The 15,459-nt window shown below is 35.2% G+C and overlaps 1 protein-coding gene across 15 annotated transcripts in view; it reads right to left on the reverse strand.

Annotated features, from left to right (window-relative positions):
- The window catches only part of BIRC6 (baculoviral IAP repeat containing 6), a 582,018-nt gene that overhangs the window by 135,038 nt on the left and 431,521 nt on the right, over positions 1-15,459 (reverse strand). For all 15 annotated transcript variants that reach the window (XR_002787222.2, XM_064277234.1, XM_023555261.2 and 12 more), the window contains one exon: positions 13,704-13,872. Coding sequence is in view for 14 of the 15 variants with exons in the window: in XM_064277234.1 (XP_064133304.1) it covers positions 13,704-13,872 (169 nt within the window). In the remaining variant the exon portion in view is untranslated. The remainder of the gene's footprint in view (positions 1-13,703; positions 13,873-15,459) is intronic.

Here is a 15,459-nt window from a genome sequence, read left to right on the forward strand (position 1 = left end):
ATCAGACAATCATACAGTCTACTATGCTGGGAATGACAACTCGAAGAGGAATGGAGTTGCATTCATCGTCAAAAAGAACGTTTCAAGATCTATCCTGAAGTATAACGCTGTCAGTGATAGAATAATATCCATATGCCTACAAGGAAGACCAGTTAATACGACTTTTATTCAAATTTACGCACCAACCTCTAGGGCCAAAGATGAAGAAACAGAAGATTTTTATCAGCTGCTGCAGTCTGAAATTGATCGAACACGCAGTCAAGAGGCATTGACGATTACTGGCCATTGGAATGCGAAAGTTGGAAACAAAGAAAAAGGATCAGTAGTCGGAAAATATGGCCTTGCTGACAGAACAAATGCCGGAAATCAAATGATAGAATTTTGCAAGACCAACGACTTCTTCATTGCAAACACCTTCTTTCACCAAAGTAAATGGCGACTATACACACGAACCTTGCCAGATGGAACACAAAGAAATCAAATTGACTACATGTATAGAAAAAGACGATGGAAAAGCTCAATATCATCAGTCAGAACAAGGCCAGGTGCTGACTGTGGAACAGACCATCAATTCCTCATATACAAGTTCAAGCTGAAACTGAAGAAAATCAGAACAAGTCCACGAGAGCCAAAACATGACCTTGAATACATCCCACCTGAATTTAGAGACCATCTGAAGAACAGACTTGACGCACTGAACACTAGTGACTGAAGACCAGATGAGTTGTGGAATGACACCGAGGACATCATACATGAAGAAAGCAAGAGGTCACTGAAAAGACAGGAAAGAAAGAAAAGACCAAGATGGATGTCAGAGGAGACTCTGAAACTTGCTCTTGAACATTGAGCAGCTAAAGCAAAAGAATTGATGAAGTAAAAGAAATGAACAGAAGATTTCAAAGGGCCTCTCGAAAAGACAAAATAAAGTATTATAATGAATGTGCAAAGAGCTGGAGATGGAAAACCAAAAGGGAAGAACACGCTCGGCGTTTCTCAAGCTGAAAGAACTGAAGATAAATTCAAGCCTCAAGTTGCAATAACGAAGGATTCTATGGGAAAATATTAAACGATGCAGGAAGCATCAAAAGAAGATGGAAGGAATATACACAGTCATTATACCAAAAAGAATTAGTTGATATTTAACCATTTCAAGAGGTGGCATATGATCAGGAACTGATGGTAGTGAAGGAAGAAGTCCAAGCTGCTCTGAAGGCACTGGCGAAAAACAAGGCTCCAGGAATTGATGGAATATCAATTGAGATGTTTCAATAAACAGATGCAGCACTGGAGGTGCTCACTCATCTATGCCAAGAAATATGGAAGACAGCTTCCTGGCCAACTGACTGGAAGACATCCATATTTATACATGCCCAAGATACGTGATCCAACCAAATGTGGAAATCATAGAACAATATCATTAATATCATACGCAAGCAAAATTCTGCTGAAGGTCATTCAAAAAACGGCTGCAACAATATATCGACAGGGAACTGCCAGAAATGCAGGCCAGTTTCAGAAGAGGATGTAGAACCAGAGATATCATTCCTGATGTCAGATGGATCCTGGTTGAAAGCAGAGAATACCAGAAGGATGTTTATCTGTGTTTTACTGACTATGCAAAGGCATTTGACTGTGTAGATCATAACAAATTACGGATAACATTGCGAAGAGTGGGAATTCCAGAACACTTAATTGTGCTCATGAGGAACCTTTACATACAGCAAGAGGCAGTTGTTCAGACAGAACAAGGGGATACTGATTGGTTTAAAGTCAGGAAAGGTGTGCGTCAGGGTTGTATTCTCTCACCACACCTATACAATCTGTAGGCTGAGCAAATAATACAAGAAGCTGGACTATACAAAGAAGAACAGGGCATCAAGATTGGAGGAAGACTCATTAACAACCTGAGTTATGCAGATGACACAACCTTGCTTGCTGACAGTGAAGAGGACTTGAAGCACTTACTAATGAAGATCAAAGACCACAGCCTTCAGTGTGGATTGCACCTCAACATAAAGAAAACAAAAATACTCACAACTGGACCAATGAGTAACATCATGATAAAGGGAGAAACGACTGACGTTGTCAAGGATTTCATTTTACTTGGATCCACAATCAACAGCCATGGAAGCAGCAGTCAAGAAATCAAAAGACGCATTGCATTGGGTAAATCTGCTACAAAGGACCTCTTCAAAGTGTTCAAGAGCAAAGATGTCACCTTGGAGACTAAGGTGTGCCTAACCCAAGCTATGGTATTTTCAATCGCATCATATGCATGTGAAAGCCGGACAATGAATAAGGAAGATGGAAGAACTGACGCCTTTGAATTGTGGTGTTGGCGAAGAACATTGAATGCACCATGGACTGCCAGAAGATCGAACAAATCTGTCTTGGAAGAAGTACAGCCAGAGTGCTCCTTTGAGGCATGGATGGCAAGACTGCGTCTTGCATACTTTGCACATATCGTCAGGAGGGATCAGTCCCTGGAGAAGGACATCATGCTTGGCAGAGTACAGGGTCAGCAGAAAAGAGGAAGACCCTCAACGAGGTGGACTGACACAGTGGCTGGAACAATGAGCTCAAGCATAACAACGATTGTAAGGATGGCTCAGGACCGGGCAGTGTTTTGTTCTGTTGTGTATAGGGTCTCTTTGAGTCAGAATCGACTCGATGGCATCTAACAACAACAACAAATTCACTTAAGGACAGATAATTTTATATCAAATTAGCCAAATAATACATAACAGTAGAATGAGTCATTCCAGTCTTATTTCTTTAGAGCTGCTTCCATAAAGATTACAACTTAGAAAACCTCATGGGGCAGTTCTTCTTTAGAAATAAGACTTTCAAAAGCATCCCCTCCACTGGTTAGTTTCAAACTCTGCACTAAAGCTCCACGATAAAAGTCACTTCGAAAGAAACAAAAAGTATTAACAGATTCCTAGAAATAAGAGTGGGACCACAGTAAGGAATGGCTGGTGGATTTGTATTGCGGACCTTTTGGTTAGCAGCCATAGCACTTAACCTCTACGCCACCAGGGCTCCTTACACTAAGGAGAAAGAAAGAAAAAAAAGAAAAAAGCAAGTTGACTTATAAATATCTATGTGAAACTATTAAGAGATAAAAACAAAAAACAAATCCATGATCATCAAGTGGAATTCCGCCCCACAGCAACCCTACAGGACAGAGTAGAACTGACTCACAGGGTTTCTGAAACGGCAAATCTTTTTTCTTAAGTAATATTTTACTGTGTTTTCGATGAGAGTTTTCACAGCAAATTCGCTTCCCATTTAACAATCTGTACACAAATTATTCAGTGACACTGATTACATTTTTCACAACGTGTCAACATTCTTATTAATTCTGTTCTAAAGGGTGTAAATCATTACAGAAGCAGGTTGCTGCATCTTTCTCCCAAGGAGTAGCTAGTGGGTTCAAACTGCTGGCCTGGTTAGCAGGTGAGTGCTTAACAACTGTGCCACCAGGGCTCTTTATATTGAACCTCCTGCAAATCTCTTTCTCTATAGATGGTTCAGGGAAGATTGGCAAATTACTAGAAAAATCCAAAACTAGCTCTGCTGGTCTTATCAATTTATATAAGGTCCCTGACTTACTGTAAGTCACTTTGCTAATGAGCAGCAGAAATAAAGTGTAACCCGGCTCTCCTAATGTCTTTGTCAATTTTTTATTCTAGTATAGTACCCTGGACAAACAACAATGAAAAGAATTCACATATTCAAAATTTCTAATCATGGCTTAACAACTAATGTTTAATATACTAAAAGGAAAAAATCCTGCCCTAAACATGGCAAATTCAATACATATGTGCTAAAATTTTGATGCCCTTTATTCTTTTGATCTTTAACTTCCTTAATGAATAATAAAAAGCCCTGGTGGTGCAACAGTTAAGCACTTGGCTGCTAAGGGAGAAAGGCTGGTGGTCTGAACCCAGACAGTGGCTCCACGGGACAAGGACCTGGTGATCGGCTTCAGTTAAGATTACAATCTAGAAAACCCTATGGGGCAGTTCTACTCTGTCACATGGGGTGACCATGAGTAGAAAATCGACTTGACGGCATACAAAAACAAATTATTTCACTATTACATTTCAAGATTCTTAAGGCTGTAGAAGCCTTCCATATGTCACTTAATTCTAAACCAACTACCAAAGATATTCTTGCACTTAGAGAGTGACTGGTTTATTATTTCCTATTTTATCACCCTTAAATAGCAATTGAGATAAGAGCATTATTGTTCAAATGTAAAAGATAAGAAACAAAATCAGGTCAATACAATATTCTAGTAATTTCTTAAGAATAGTTCAAAAGCATAAGGCAAAGATAAAAACTGAAAAATTTCATCAATAAGAGTAAGTAAAACAAAAAAGGCAAGGTGTCAGTATGAAGCTTAAAGGAAGCTAAGGGCTTTTGCAATGTCGAACAAAACAAAGTTTATATTAGTTGCAAACATAACTGAAGAAGCACTATTCGATCATTAGTGGCTTCTAATTTTGTTTTGAAGGACCTCTCGTGGTGCAGAGGTTAAGTACTCTGGTGCTAATTGAAAGGTCAGAGGTTCTCACCAACCAGCTACTCTGCCGGAGAAAGATGTGGCAGTCTGCTTCCTTGAAGATTATAGCCTTGGAAACCACACGGGGCAGTTTTGCTCTGTCCTACCGGGTCACTATGAGTCTGAGTTGATTAGATGGCAACGGTTTGTTTGTTTCTGGTTCTTCCATTAGGAAAAGGAGGGGGCAAAAGAAGAAAGAAGAGACATATAGGAATTTGAGGATGGGCAAAAGAAGAAAGAAAAAAAGACAAGGTGAGAAATGAGTAAGGAAAATATAAGAAAACAAGACACCAAAACTAGATTCCTTGAGAAGCACTATGGACATACCTCCTCTGATTAGATAAGTAGTTGCAAAACAAGATAAAAGTTTATATTGTCTTTAAGTGACACTGTGTAGAATTTCCAAATATGGTGTGGAAATCGATCTCTTATTTTATTTTTATTCTATAATTTTTCTTTGGAATCATTACCTTTCTTTGAATCATTATCAGAAAGCCTCTAATTAATATGGTCACTATTTAGATTTTCAAAAGAACTTTGAATCACAGATTTTCAATTTGAATTCTAATGTTACACTTCAAGTGCTTATTGAAAGTTAATGAGAAAAACAGGTATATGAAATCTGTAGGTATCTTCTCAATAACAATATAACATATAGAACGATAAAAGCATCACCAGAGTTTCTTCAAGAACATCACCAAAAAATGTTACAATAGCAATATACTTAAAATTGTAAACTGGAACTTACAAAAGGTTTCTCATTTTAATAATCTTTCCTTAATTTTGAAAGTCTGAATCAATTTCTAGCTTTATATTAAAAAAAAAAAAATAGTACTTGGTTTATCATCACTGTTAACTGACGACTCCTTGTCACGTTATACTCTCTAACACTTTTAAATCCTGAAATTTGTTCTATTCTATAAATATATCATAATTTAACCAGGTGACCCTTACAGATAGATATTTTAGGCTGTTTCTATTCTGCATTTTTGATTCTTTGTTTCTCTTTGTTCTATGATTTTTTTTTTTAAATCTTTCTTCAAAGTATAAAAAAAATTATAGATGCTTAAAAGTGCTTTCACCTTCCATATTAAGCATACCGGAAAGAGGGTGAAATGTAAAAAAAAAAAAAAAAAAAAGACAAATAGTGACAAAGTGATTGCCTTTGTGTTGTCTCCTATTCCTACCTCCCTCAAAACAAAATATTGTTTTGTACTCTCCATCAAACTTTTAGCAATAGTTTTCCACTCATTCAATGGCAATAATTAAAGATTCCACTATTCATTCAAACATGACAATATTCTATATGAATTTTACTTACTATTATTACTAACACTGTAATGTAAATACTTTTAAGGGCTAAAAAGTTTTTACATGAGACTATATCTCAGAAATGAACATTTAAAATTATTCAATGTATTTACAATACTTAAGTAGTCATTTACAACAGCCATGTAACTATTTAAAAACTATAATTATAAATATGATTCTACTGTGTTAAGTTTTAGACCCTGACAATTTCATTTTACATTATCAAATGAACTGAGTTCATTGGAGCATCCAAAATTTTGACATTAAACATACTATGGAATTTTGTTTTGAATGTAAAATGTTAATTCCAGCTTTTAATCAAATATCTCTCACGTAAAAGACTTCCTCCTACCCTTGATTCTCCACATATGATACATGCTAGTATTATGGGGAAATATACTAAAAAAGCAAGAAGTAAAGGGATACGAAGGGCTTGGGAAATTTTGAATGGAAGAAGGAAAAAGAAATGTTAACCTGAGGGAGAGGGCCAGAGACGTCAAACAATATCAAAGAAAGGTCTTTCCTGGAAGATACAAGAAAGAAAAACAACCACAAATATTTGCTGAAAAAATATTTTGGGGAAAAAAAGGGGGGTAGGGGATAATATACCAAGGAGTACATATATTTTTTACTTTATGACACTGTGTAGGATATCCAAATATAGTGTTGAAACTGACCTCTTATTTTTATTCTACAATTTTCTTTGGAGTCATCATTACCCTTCTTTGAATCATTATCAGAAAGCCTCTAATTAATATGGTCACTATTTAGACTTTCAACAAAGAATTTTGAGTCACAGATTTTCAATTTATATTCTCCTGTTATATTTTAGGCATTTATCGAAAGCCAATGAGAAAAATAGCTACATGAAATTTCTGGGCATTTACTCAATAATTTTTGAGATATTAAAGGAAGAAAGTATAAAAAAGATTCATCAATTTGTTTCCATGAAAATTATACTTCGACTTTTTCAAAAATGTTTAAAAAATTGAAAATCTGGGAAAACGCATTTGCTTATTATAGAAAAAGAGTGAATCTTTTTAAGTCTTAAAAAGAACTTAAAAATATCAATAATCAAAGACAGAGACTAAAAACAGAGTGCACACACAAAAAAGAAATAGTAAGAATTTATCCTAACAATCTTAAATGTGTATAAAGCTCTAGATATATAAATGTTCATAACAGCATGCAATAATTTTAAAATTTAGGAAATTAAAGGCCTAAATATAACAGATTATTTAAATAGTGGCAAAGCCATTCACATGTGACAAGTAAGATGGTTGTTAGAGGATAGAATCAGGGTGTCTAGTTACTGAATTAGAAGTCAATAAGGAAAAGGCTGTCTTTTTCCCTAAGGAACTTACATGTTCCCTCTACTTGGTAATAATTTTGTAACTGACAAGATTTTCTTTTTCTCTTAGGTTCAAAGATGATTAGAGCTAAAAGATCAATTTTATGTGCAATTATGTTGATCCTTATGGCCAGTGTATTACTTTTTTTTTTTAGGCCAATTTTTCTATTTCTATAAAAATAAAACTAGTTACTGGCTACAGGGTAAGCACTCTGTTAAGAGAACTTGAAGGTTTTACTGTAAGAACTAAGGAGCAGATTTTGTTATTCACATAGTAAGTCTTTGTCATTGAGAATAAAACTTCATAAAGATTACAAAATACCTAACTTGTACTGGGATGGTGCCAGAAAAGACGGGCAAAAGAGGGAAGGAGGGAGCAAGAAACCACATTCAACAGTTATAGGTTAATAGTAGACCAATCCTTGCACTGAAAACTAAAGGGGGGAGGGAGAATAAAATATAAAGCACATTCATTGTTAAAATTTTAAATAAAAAATTTTTTTACTTAATATTTACTTTTAAACTCTTGTATGTTTATTTTTTGCTTTGCCTACCCATCATTTTAAAAGCATTAATAAAAAAGAAAATACACACTATTTTACGGAGCGCTCGGAAGAGTCTAGTACATTATTTTGAAGGAACCAAATACAATTTATGTTTTTGTGTATCATCTGCGAGCAATGTATGCAAACCATCCTTTAAATATAATGTCTCAAGCAAAATTAAATAACATTGCTCTCACACTTAAAAACCAACTTGAAGGATATTAAAAAAGAAATGATTTGTATTCTGTTAAAAATGTCAGTATCGTCAAAGAAAAAAAGCCGAGAAGTACACCATATAAAGGAGGCTAAGGAGATAAGTTAAACTCTTTAAAGTGTTAAAAGGCAAAGATATCACCTTGAAGATTAAGGTGCACCTGACCCAAGCCATGGTATTTTTATATGAGGTATTTTCACCTCATATCATGTGAAAGCTGGACAATGAATAAGGAAGACTGAAGAAGAACTGACGCCTCTGAACCCTAGTGTTGGCGAACGATATTGAATATACCATGGACTGCCAGAAGAACGAACAAATCTGTCCGGAAGAAGTACAGCCAGAATGCTCCTTAGAAGCAAGGATGGAGGGACTTCGTCTCTCATACTTTGGACGTGTTATCAGGAGGGATCAGTCCCTGGAGAAGGACATCATGTTTGGTAAAGTAGAGGGTCAGTGAAAAAAAGACTACCCTCAACGAGATGGGCTGACAGAGTGGCTGCAACAATGGGCTCGAACCTAACAACGACTGTGAGGCTGGCACAGGGCCAAGCAGTGTTCTGTCCTGTTGTACACAGGGTTGCTATGAGTTGGAACTGGCTCAATGTCACCTAACAATAACAACAACAAAGAGATATGAGAAGGAAATAAAAGATCCTAGACTGGATTTTATACCCCAAAACCTCCTCAAATAAATTGCCATGTATGTATTATGGCATTATATAAAAGAGAAACAACAAAACTGGAACATGGACTTTAGACTATTTATAGATTCATTTCCTAGAATTGGAATGCTACTAAATTCTAGGAAGGATTTCATAAGATAGTTTGTTCAGATTTTCAAATTCCACTTAAAAATTTAATGAGTAACATTTTAACCACAGTTGATAACTACTTATTTTAGTAACTTACATTTACATATATATTATGCAAGCTATATTTTCCTGAAAAAATTCCTATTTATAATATTCTAAAGAACATACTTATGTATCTTGTTTCTCACAAACTAAAGGTCATAATACACCCCAAATTCCAGAATAATTTCCTCTGATTATTGAAAGTATCATTTAAGTGGCTGCATTGCCAGTTATCTGACTTTCCATAACTAAATTAATAATTTTATATTAATTTATCTTAAAGTATTATTTCAAAGTAAATATTTGTTGCCACATTCAAATGTAAATGTAACATTTGAAATCATAACATTGGACAAAGTATCAGGTTCAAGCAGGTTAATCTAAACCCTGGGCAAAGAAGTTTCTTATATCCAAGAAAACAGTTTAAGTCACAAAGGTCAAACTGCAAATTACACATTATACTACTAATAGTTATGAGATAGTTCCATACTCTTACAAAAATCACAGTTTACTTACTAACACACACAAACACACTCTTAAACCACAATGTCCACTTATGTGAATAGCGACTAATTCAGACAGTAAAAGTAAACGGCATTGTATCTCCTTTTTCAACTGAGAATATTAAAGATATTTTTTGTGATCTTCAGTAACCCAATTTTGAAGCAACCAAAATGTAATACCCACTTTTAATTTTATAAAGTAGCAGCAAAAGTGAGGGAAATTATCACATACAAAGGATCCACAATAAGATTTGTTGGCGATTTCTCTTCAGAAACATTAGTATCCAGAAGGCAGTGGAATGACATATTTAAAGTGCTGAAGTTTAGAACTGTCAACCAAGAATTCTATACCCAGCAAATCTGTCCTTCAATAATCAGAGCAAAAGACATTCCCAGATAAACAAAAACTGCAGGAGTTCGTTACCACTAAACCTACCATACAAGAAGATGTTAAAGTGAGTCTTTCAGAGGGAAAGGAAAGGAGGCTAGAAAACAGGGCAAACACAGGGCCAATTTTAAGGTATCGGTGGTTGGCAATTCGTTATTCCTACATGCTTTATAACGACAAATGCATAAAATCTATGTATGTGTTACTGGACAAATGATATATAAAGGTGTATATAAACAACAACATAAATGGGGGAGAGAAGCGGTATAGGAATAGAATTTTTGTATGGTATTGAAGATAAGCTGGTATCAATTTAAACTAGGTTGTTAATTTTTAGGATGCCAAATGTAATCCCCATGGTAACGACATGAAAATATCTAAAAAAATATATATGAAAGAAGAAGGGAATCAAAATACTTCAGTACAAAAAATCAATTAAAAACAAAAAGGCAGTATTGGAGAAAACGTGGAACAAAAAAGGTATGTCCCACAAAAAACCATTAGCAAAATGGCAAAAGTCTGTCTAATCAGTAATTAAATGTAAATGGTCTGAATTCTCCAATCAAAAGGTAGAGAATGGCAGAATGAATAAAAACATGATCCTTCTACATGCTGCCTACAAGAGACACACTTTAGACCTAAAGATATAATTAGGTTGAAAGTGAAAGGACAGAAAACCATAGTACATGTAAATAGTAACCAAGAGAGAGCTGGGATAGCTATTTTAATATCAGACAAAATAGACTTTAAGTTAAATCAAAAGATTTTGTGTATGGTGGGAAATACAGATCTTGCTTCATTTTTCCATATGTGGAAATCCAATTATGCTAGCACCATTTGTTAAAAAGACTATTCCTTCTCCATTGAATGGACTTAGAATCCTTGTTGAAAATCAGCTGACTACAGATGTATGGATTCATTTCTGAGTTCCAAATTTTATTTCACTGGTCTAAGCATCTATCATTAAAGCAGTACTATGCTGTTCTGATTATTCTAGCTGTGTAGTATGTTTTGAATTTGGGAAGTCTGGGGTTTCCTAATTTTTTGTTCTTCAAAATTGCTTTGACCATTAGGGGCCTCTTGCTTTTCCATATAAAGCTGAGGATTAGTTTTTTCACTTCTGTAAAAAATTTTGGAATTTTGATTCAGATTGTGTTGAATCTATAGGTCACTTTGGGTAGTGCTGATACCTTGAGTATATTAAGTCTTCCAATCCATGAACATGGAATGCCTTTCCATCTATTTATAGTCTTCTTTAATCTCTTTCAGCAGTGGAATCTGTGTCCAGTTGCCTCTATGAACAACTGCCTCCTCTGCCATGAGACCAGAACTGTATAGTGTCCAGCTACCATTACTGAATGATTTGATGAAAGATTCTATGGAAGAATCCTGATCAAAAGAGGGAGAAATGCAGCAGAACTTCAAATTCTCAAGGAATCTAGATGTCCTGGAACCACTGAGGCTGTATGACTCCCCCAAAACTATTGCCCTGAGGAAACCTTTAAACCTTAAACTGAAACTATCCCGTAAAGTCATCTTTACACCAAACAACTGTTTAGCTTAATCAGAAAAGAATGTCTGCTTTAAGCATTGCATTCTTTTAAAGAATTATCTATATGAGATCGAAATGACAACAGCAACTTAAAAGGTTAGACGAGGTGCCTAGGGGGCAGCAAGTGTCGATGATGGTGAAAAAACTTAGAATAGGATATCGAGAAAGGACACTGAAGAATGTAACCAACATCACTGAATTGTACACGTAGAAATAGAACTGACGTATGTTTTGCTGTGACTATGTTTACCAAACAAAAATTTTTTTTTAAACTTAAGTAATAGGCGCAAAGGCTTTATATACTGACAAAAGGGTCAACTAATTAAGAAGATACAATTATAAATATCTATGCACCTAATACAAGAGCCCCAAAATATATGAAGCAAACACTGACAGATTTGAAGGGAGAAATAGACAGTTCTACAATAATGGCTAGAAACTTCAATACAGCACTTCTAATAACGAACAGAAAATCTAGCAAAAAAGATCAAAAAGAAAACAGACAATTGAATAACACTATAGAACAACTAGAACTAATAGATTTATACAGTTATTTCACCTAATGGCACAATACTCTCTTTCCAGTGCACACAGACTATATTCTAGGTCACAAGATAAGTCTCAATAAATTTAAAAAGACTGAAATCCTACAGAGTATCTTCAACTACAACAGAATAAAACTAGAAACGAATAACAGAAGGAAAACTGGTAATTATGTCACCCAGACAAAAAAACCCAGTGCTGTCGAGTCGATTCCGACTCATAGCGACCCTATAGGTAATTATGTTATATTTAATTATGTTAGTAGTTATGTTAGTGGGCGGAAATTAATCAATACACTATTAAGCAACCAATGCGCCAAAGAAATCAAAAGGGAAATCAGAAAATACTTAGAAATGAATGAAAATGAAAGCAAAGCATACAAGATGCAGCAAAGGCAGTACTCAGAGGAAAACATACAAATAAAATCTACATTAAAAAAAGATCTTCAATTAACAACATAACTTTACAACTTGAGGAACTAGAAAAACAAGGGCAAACTAAACCTAAAGTTACCAGAAGGAAGGAAATAACAAAGAGCAGAACACAAATAAATGGAACAGAGAATAGAAAAACAGCATCAACGAAACCAAAAGTTGGTTCTTTGAAAAGATCAAAAAAAATTGATGAATCTTTAGCTAGACAAAGAAAATAAAGTCAGAAAGTGGGAGATATTACCACCAATTCTAGAAAAATAAAAAGATTATGAGAATACTATGAACTGTGTGCCAACAAATTGGACAACCTAGATGAAACGGACAAATTTCTAAAAACACACAAACTAACTGAAATGACTCAAGGAGAAACAGAAAATCTCAACATACTCGTAACAATTGAAGAGATTCAATCAGTAATTAAAAACCTCCCAACAAAGTCCTAGAACAGACGGCTTTACTGGGGAATTCCATCAAACCTTTTAAGAACTGACACCAATGCTTCTTAAACTCTTCTGAAAAATAGAAGAGTAAGGAATATTACCTAAATCATTCTGCAAGGACAGCATTACCCTGATACTAAGGCCATACAAAGGCATTGTTAAGGAAAGAAAACTACAGGCCAGTATACTTTAAAATACAGATGTAAAACTTTACCACAAAGTATTAGCAAACTGAATACAACAGGATTTTACACCATCATCAAGTGGGGTTTACCCAAGGAGTGCAAATGTGCTTCAACATATGAAAATCAATCAATGTATCACATTAACAAGACAAAAAACCATATGATCATCTCAATCAATGCAGAAAATGCATTTGCCAATATCCAACACACTTTCAAGGTAAAAACACTCCACAAATAGGAGAAATGGAGAATTACTGTTTAAGGGGTACTGCGTTTCTGTTTACAAGGATAAAAAACATCTGAAAATGGATAGTGGTGATGGTTGTACAACAGGGTGAATGTAATTTATGTCACTGAATTACACATCTTTTACCACAATTAAAACAAAAAAAAAAAACAGAAGTTTAATCAATGGTATCCAGATTAGAATATTTTCATGCAGTTTCTGGCTTTTGTCTTAGCATTTTCAGCTACAGGTTATTAAAATCAATAAATGTGCTTTCACAGGTGAAGCCAAAGGAATTATGAAAACTTTTATTTTGTATTCTACAACAAGTTGCTACATAGTGCTAAATTAAAGGGCAAAAAAACCCTTAAGAAATTTTTAGAAATAAATTTTCTGAAGAGAATTAAAAAATATAAATCTATCAAACTCACACCTACAAATACTAGGGAAGAGTAACATCAAAAATTCAATTTTTTAAGTTAAACTGATACTAAAATGTAAGCAAAACTGATAAATGTAAAAAAAAAAAAAAAAAAAACTCACCCACAAAGATATTTCAGAGGATTAATTACAATGTGATGTACCTGAATCATTTCGTAGATAAGATGACATGGCTGGGATAAGGCAGGACTGACTGAGAAGTTCAAGAAGCACAGAAGGAAGGGCATTATTGTTCTGTCCTCTACTCTCTTGAGATGACTGAGCTTCTCCATTTACTGCACCACTCACAGGGTTTATATAACTTGCAAGAACCTGAAAATAAAAATCATTGCATTAAAATCAGAATTTAGCTTTATGTACATTAAAGGCCTATATTATGTTAGATAATCAATCTGAATACCAAAAGCATATAATTTGAACTCAACTCGTGCTTTATGTTTTCAAAATTAAGGCATTTTTTGGTTCAAATTTTCCAAAAGAAAATGATGTATTTTCCATGTGCAAGGTGTGGAATCACCTTGAAAAAGGAATTTGGTCTTTGGCTGTGGTTTTGAGAAGCCTGAGGACAGAGAGGCCTGAGGACCACATGGGGGTCCGATATTTACTAAGCCTCATAATGCATAATGTAATTCATCATGGCTATGTGATGAGACCAATAAAGGCCTTGGAAGACAGAGGCTCAGGGATCTTCTGGCTTGGACAGAGGAAAGGTTTGCATAAGGTAGTGTGTCTTCTTTGGGACATGGAAGCTCTGCACTGTGACCTTTTCCAGATCTATGCATAAGAGATCACCTTATGCATCTCATTTGTACCCTTTTTTGTTACAATAAAGCTGTTACCACAGGTATGGTTTCTCCTGTGAGCCGTTCCAGTAAATTGTCGAACCCAAAAGAGCAGGGTGAGCCAGCCAAACTGAAGTCGAGGGAGTCATGTGGGCTACCAGGTGTGAAGTAGAGGTAGTCATGCAGACTCATGAACTTGCAATTGGTACCCACTGACCTGGCACTGGGTGGAAGGGGATGAAAGGGAGAAGGGCTACGTGGAGCAGCTGGAATCTGAACTTGACAGGGAAGGGACGCTGAGATTTCCAAATGATGCAGCTGGTGTGTGGAGTGGGATTTGTTATCTACCACACAATTTGGTGTCACAGGTAGATGATCTTAGTTTCTCGGGACCATTACTGCACAATTGTGTAGTCAGCAGGGTGAGCTAGAGTAGGCCCTGACTGCTCAGCATGATAGTGTTGTTCACAAAGGATAAACACATAGAAGAAACAACCTAAGAACACAAGCCAAAAACTTAGTAGCAACTCTGATATTATTTATAGTCATATTTTATTGAATAGATTCAGTTTACTCTTTGAGGGAGGGTGACAAAATCTTAGAATTTTACACCAGGTAAAGCAACCTACCCTCACCCTATTCTAGAATTTCTTTAAAATTGCAGAAAATAAGGCTCACAGGCTTTACCAACATCAACCAATTAGTTGAAGCATTTCCCCTTCTCATTTTTGTAGCACAAAGACCTTCTATACTAGTTCAAATTGCCTATTCTAGAAAAGGAAAAAATGTGAGAAACAAAGATATAAATAAGATATCTATAAAAAATGTATGTAATAATAAATGCAGAGTTCAGATACTGTACTGTAAGTTGAAAGGATATTAGGAAGAAGCAACACACAGTACATTTTCCAGTTTTTGGATTATTTTATCCTTCCATTTTTCTCCTGGCGAAGAAGCTAATTGAAAGGGGAAATTTTACCTACAAAGAAGGAAAAATAATCTTTGACCAGCAGTGCCTTAAATGCATCTGGATCTGGGAATACAAGTGGCATAAAAGTAGCTAAGGATGAGTTGGCTGAATCATCACTACTTAAAAATCAGTACAAATAAAAAATAA

Source organism: Loxodonta africana, chromosome 26 (assembly GCF_030014295.1).
Source record: "Loxodonta africana isolate mLoxAfr1 chromosome 26, mLoxAfr1.hap2, whole genome shotgun sequence".
NCBI lineage: Eukaryota > Metazoa > Chordata > Mammalia > Proboscidea > Elephantidae > Loxodonta > Loxodonta africana.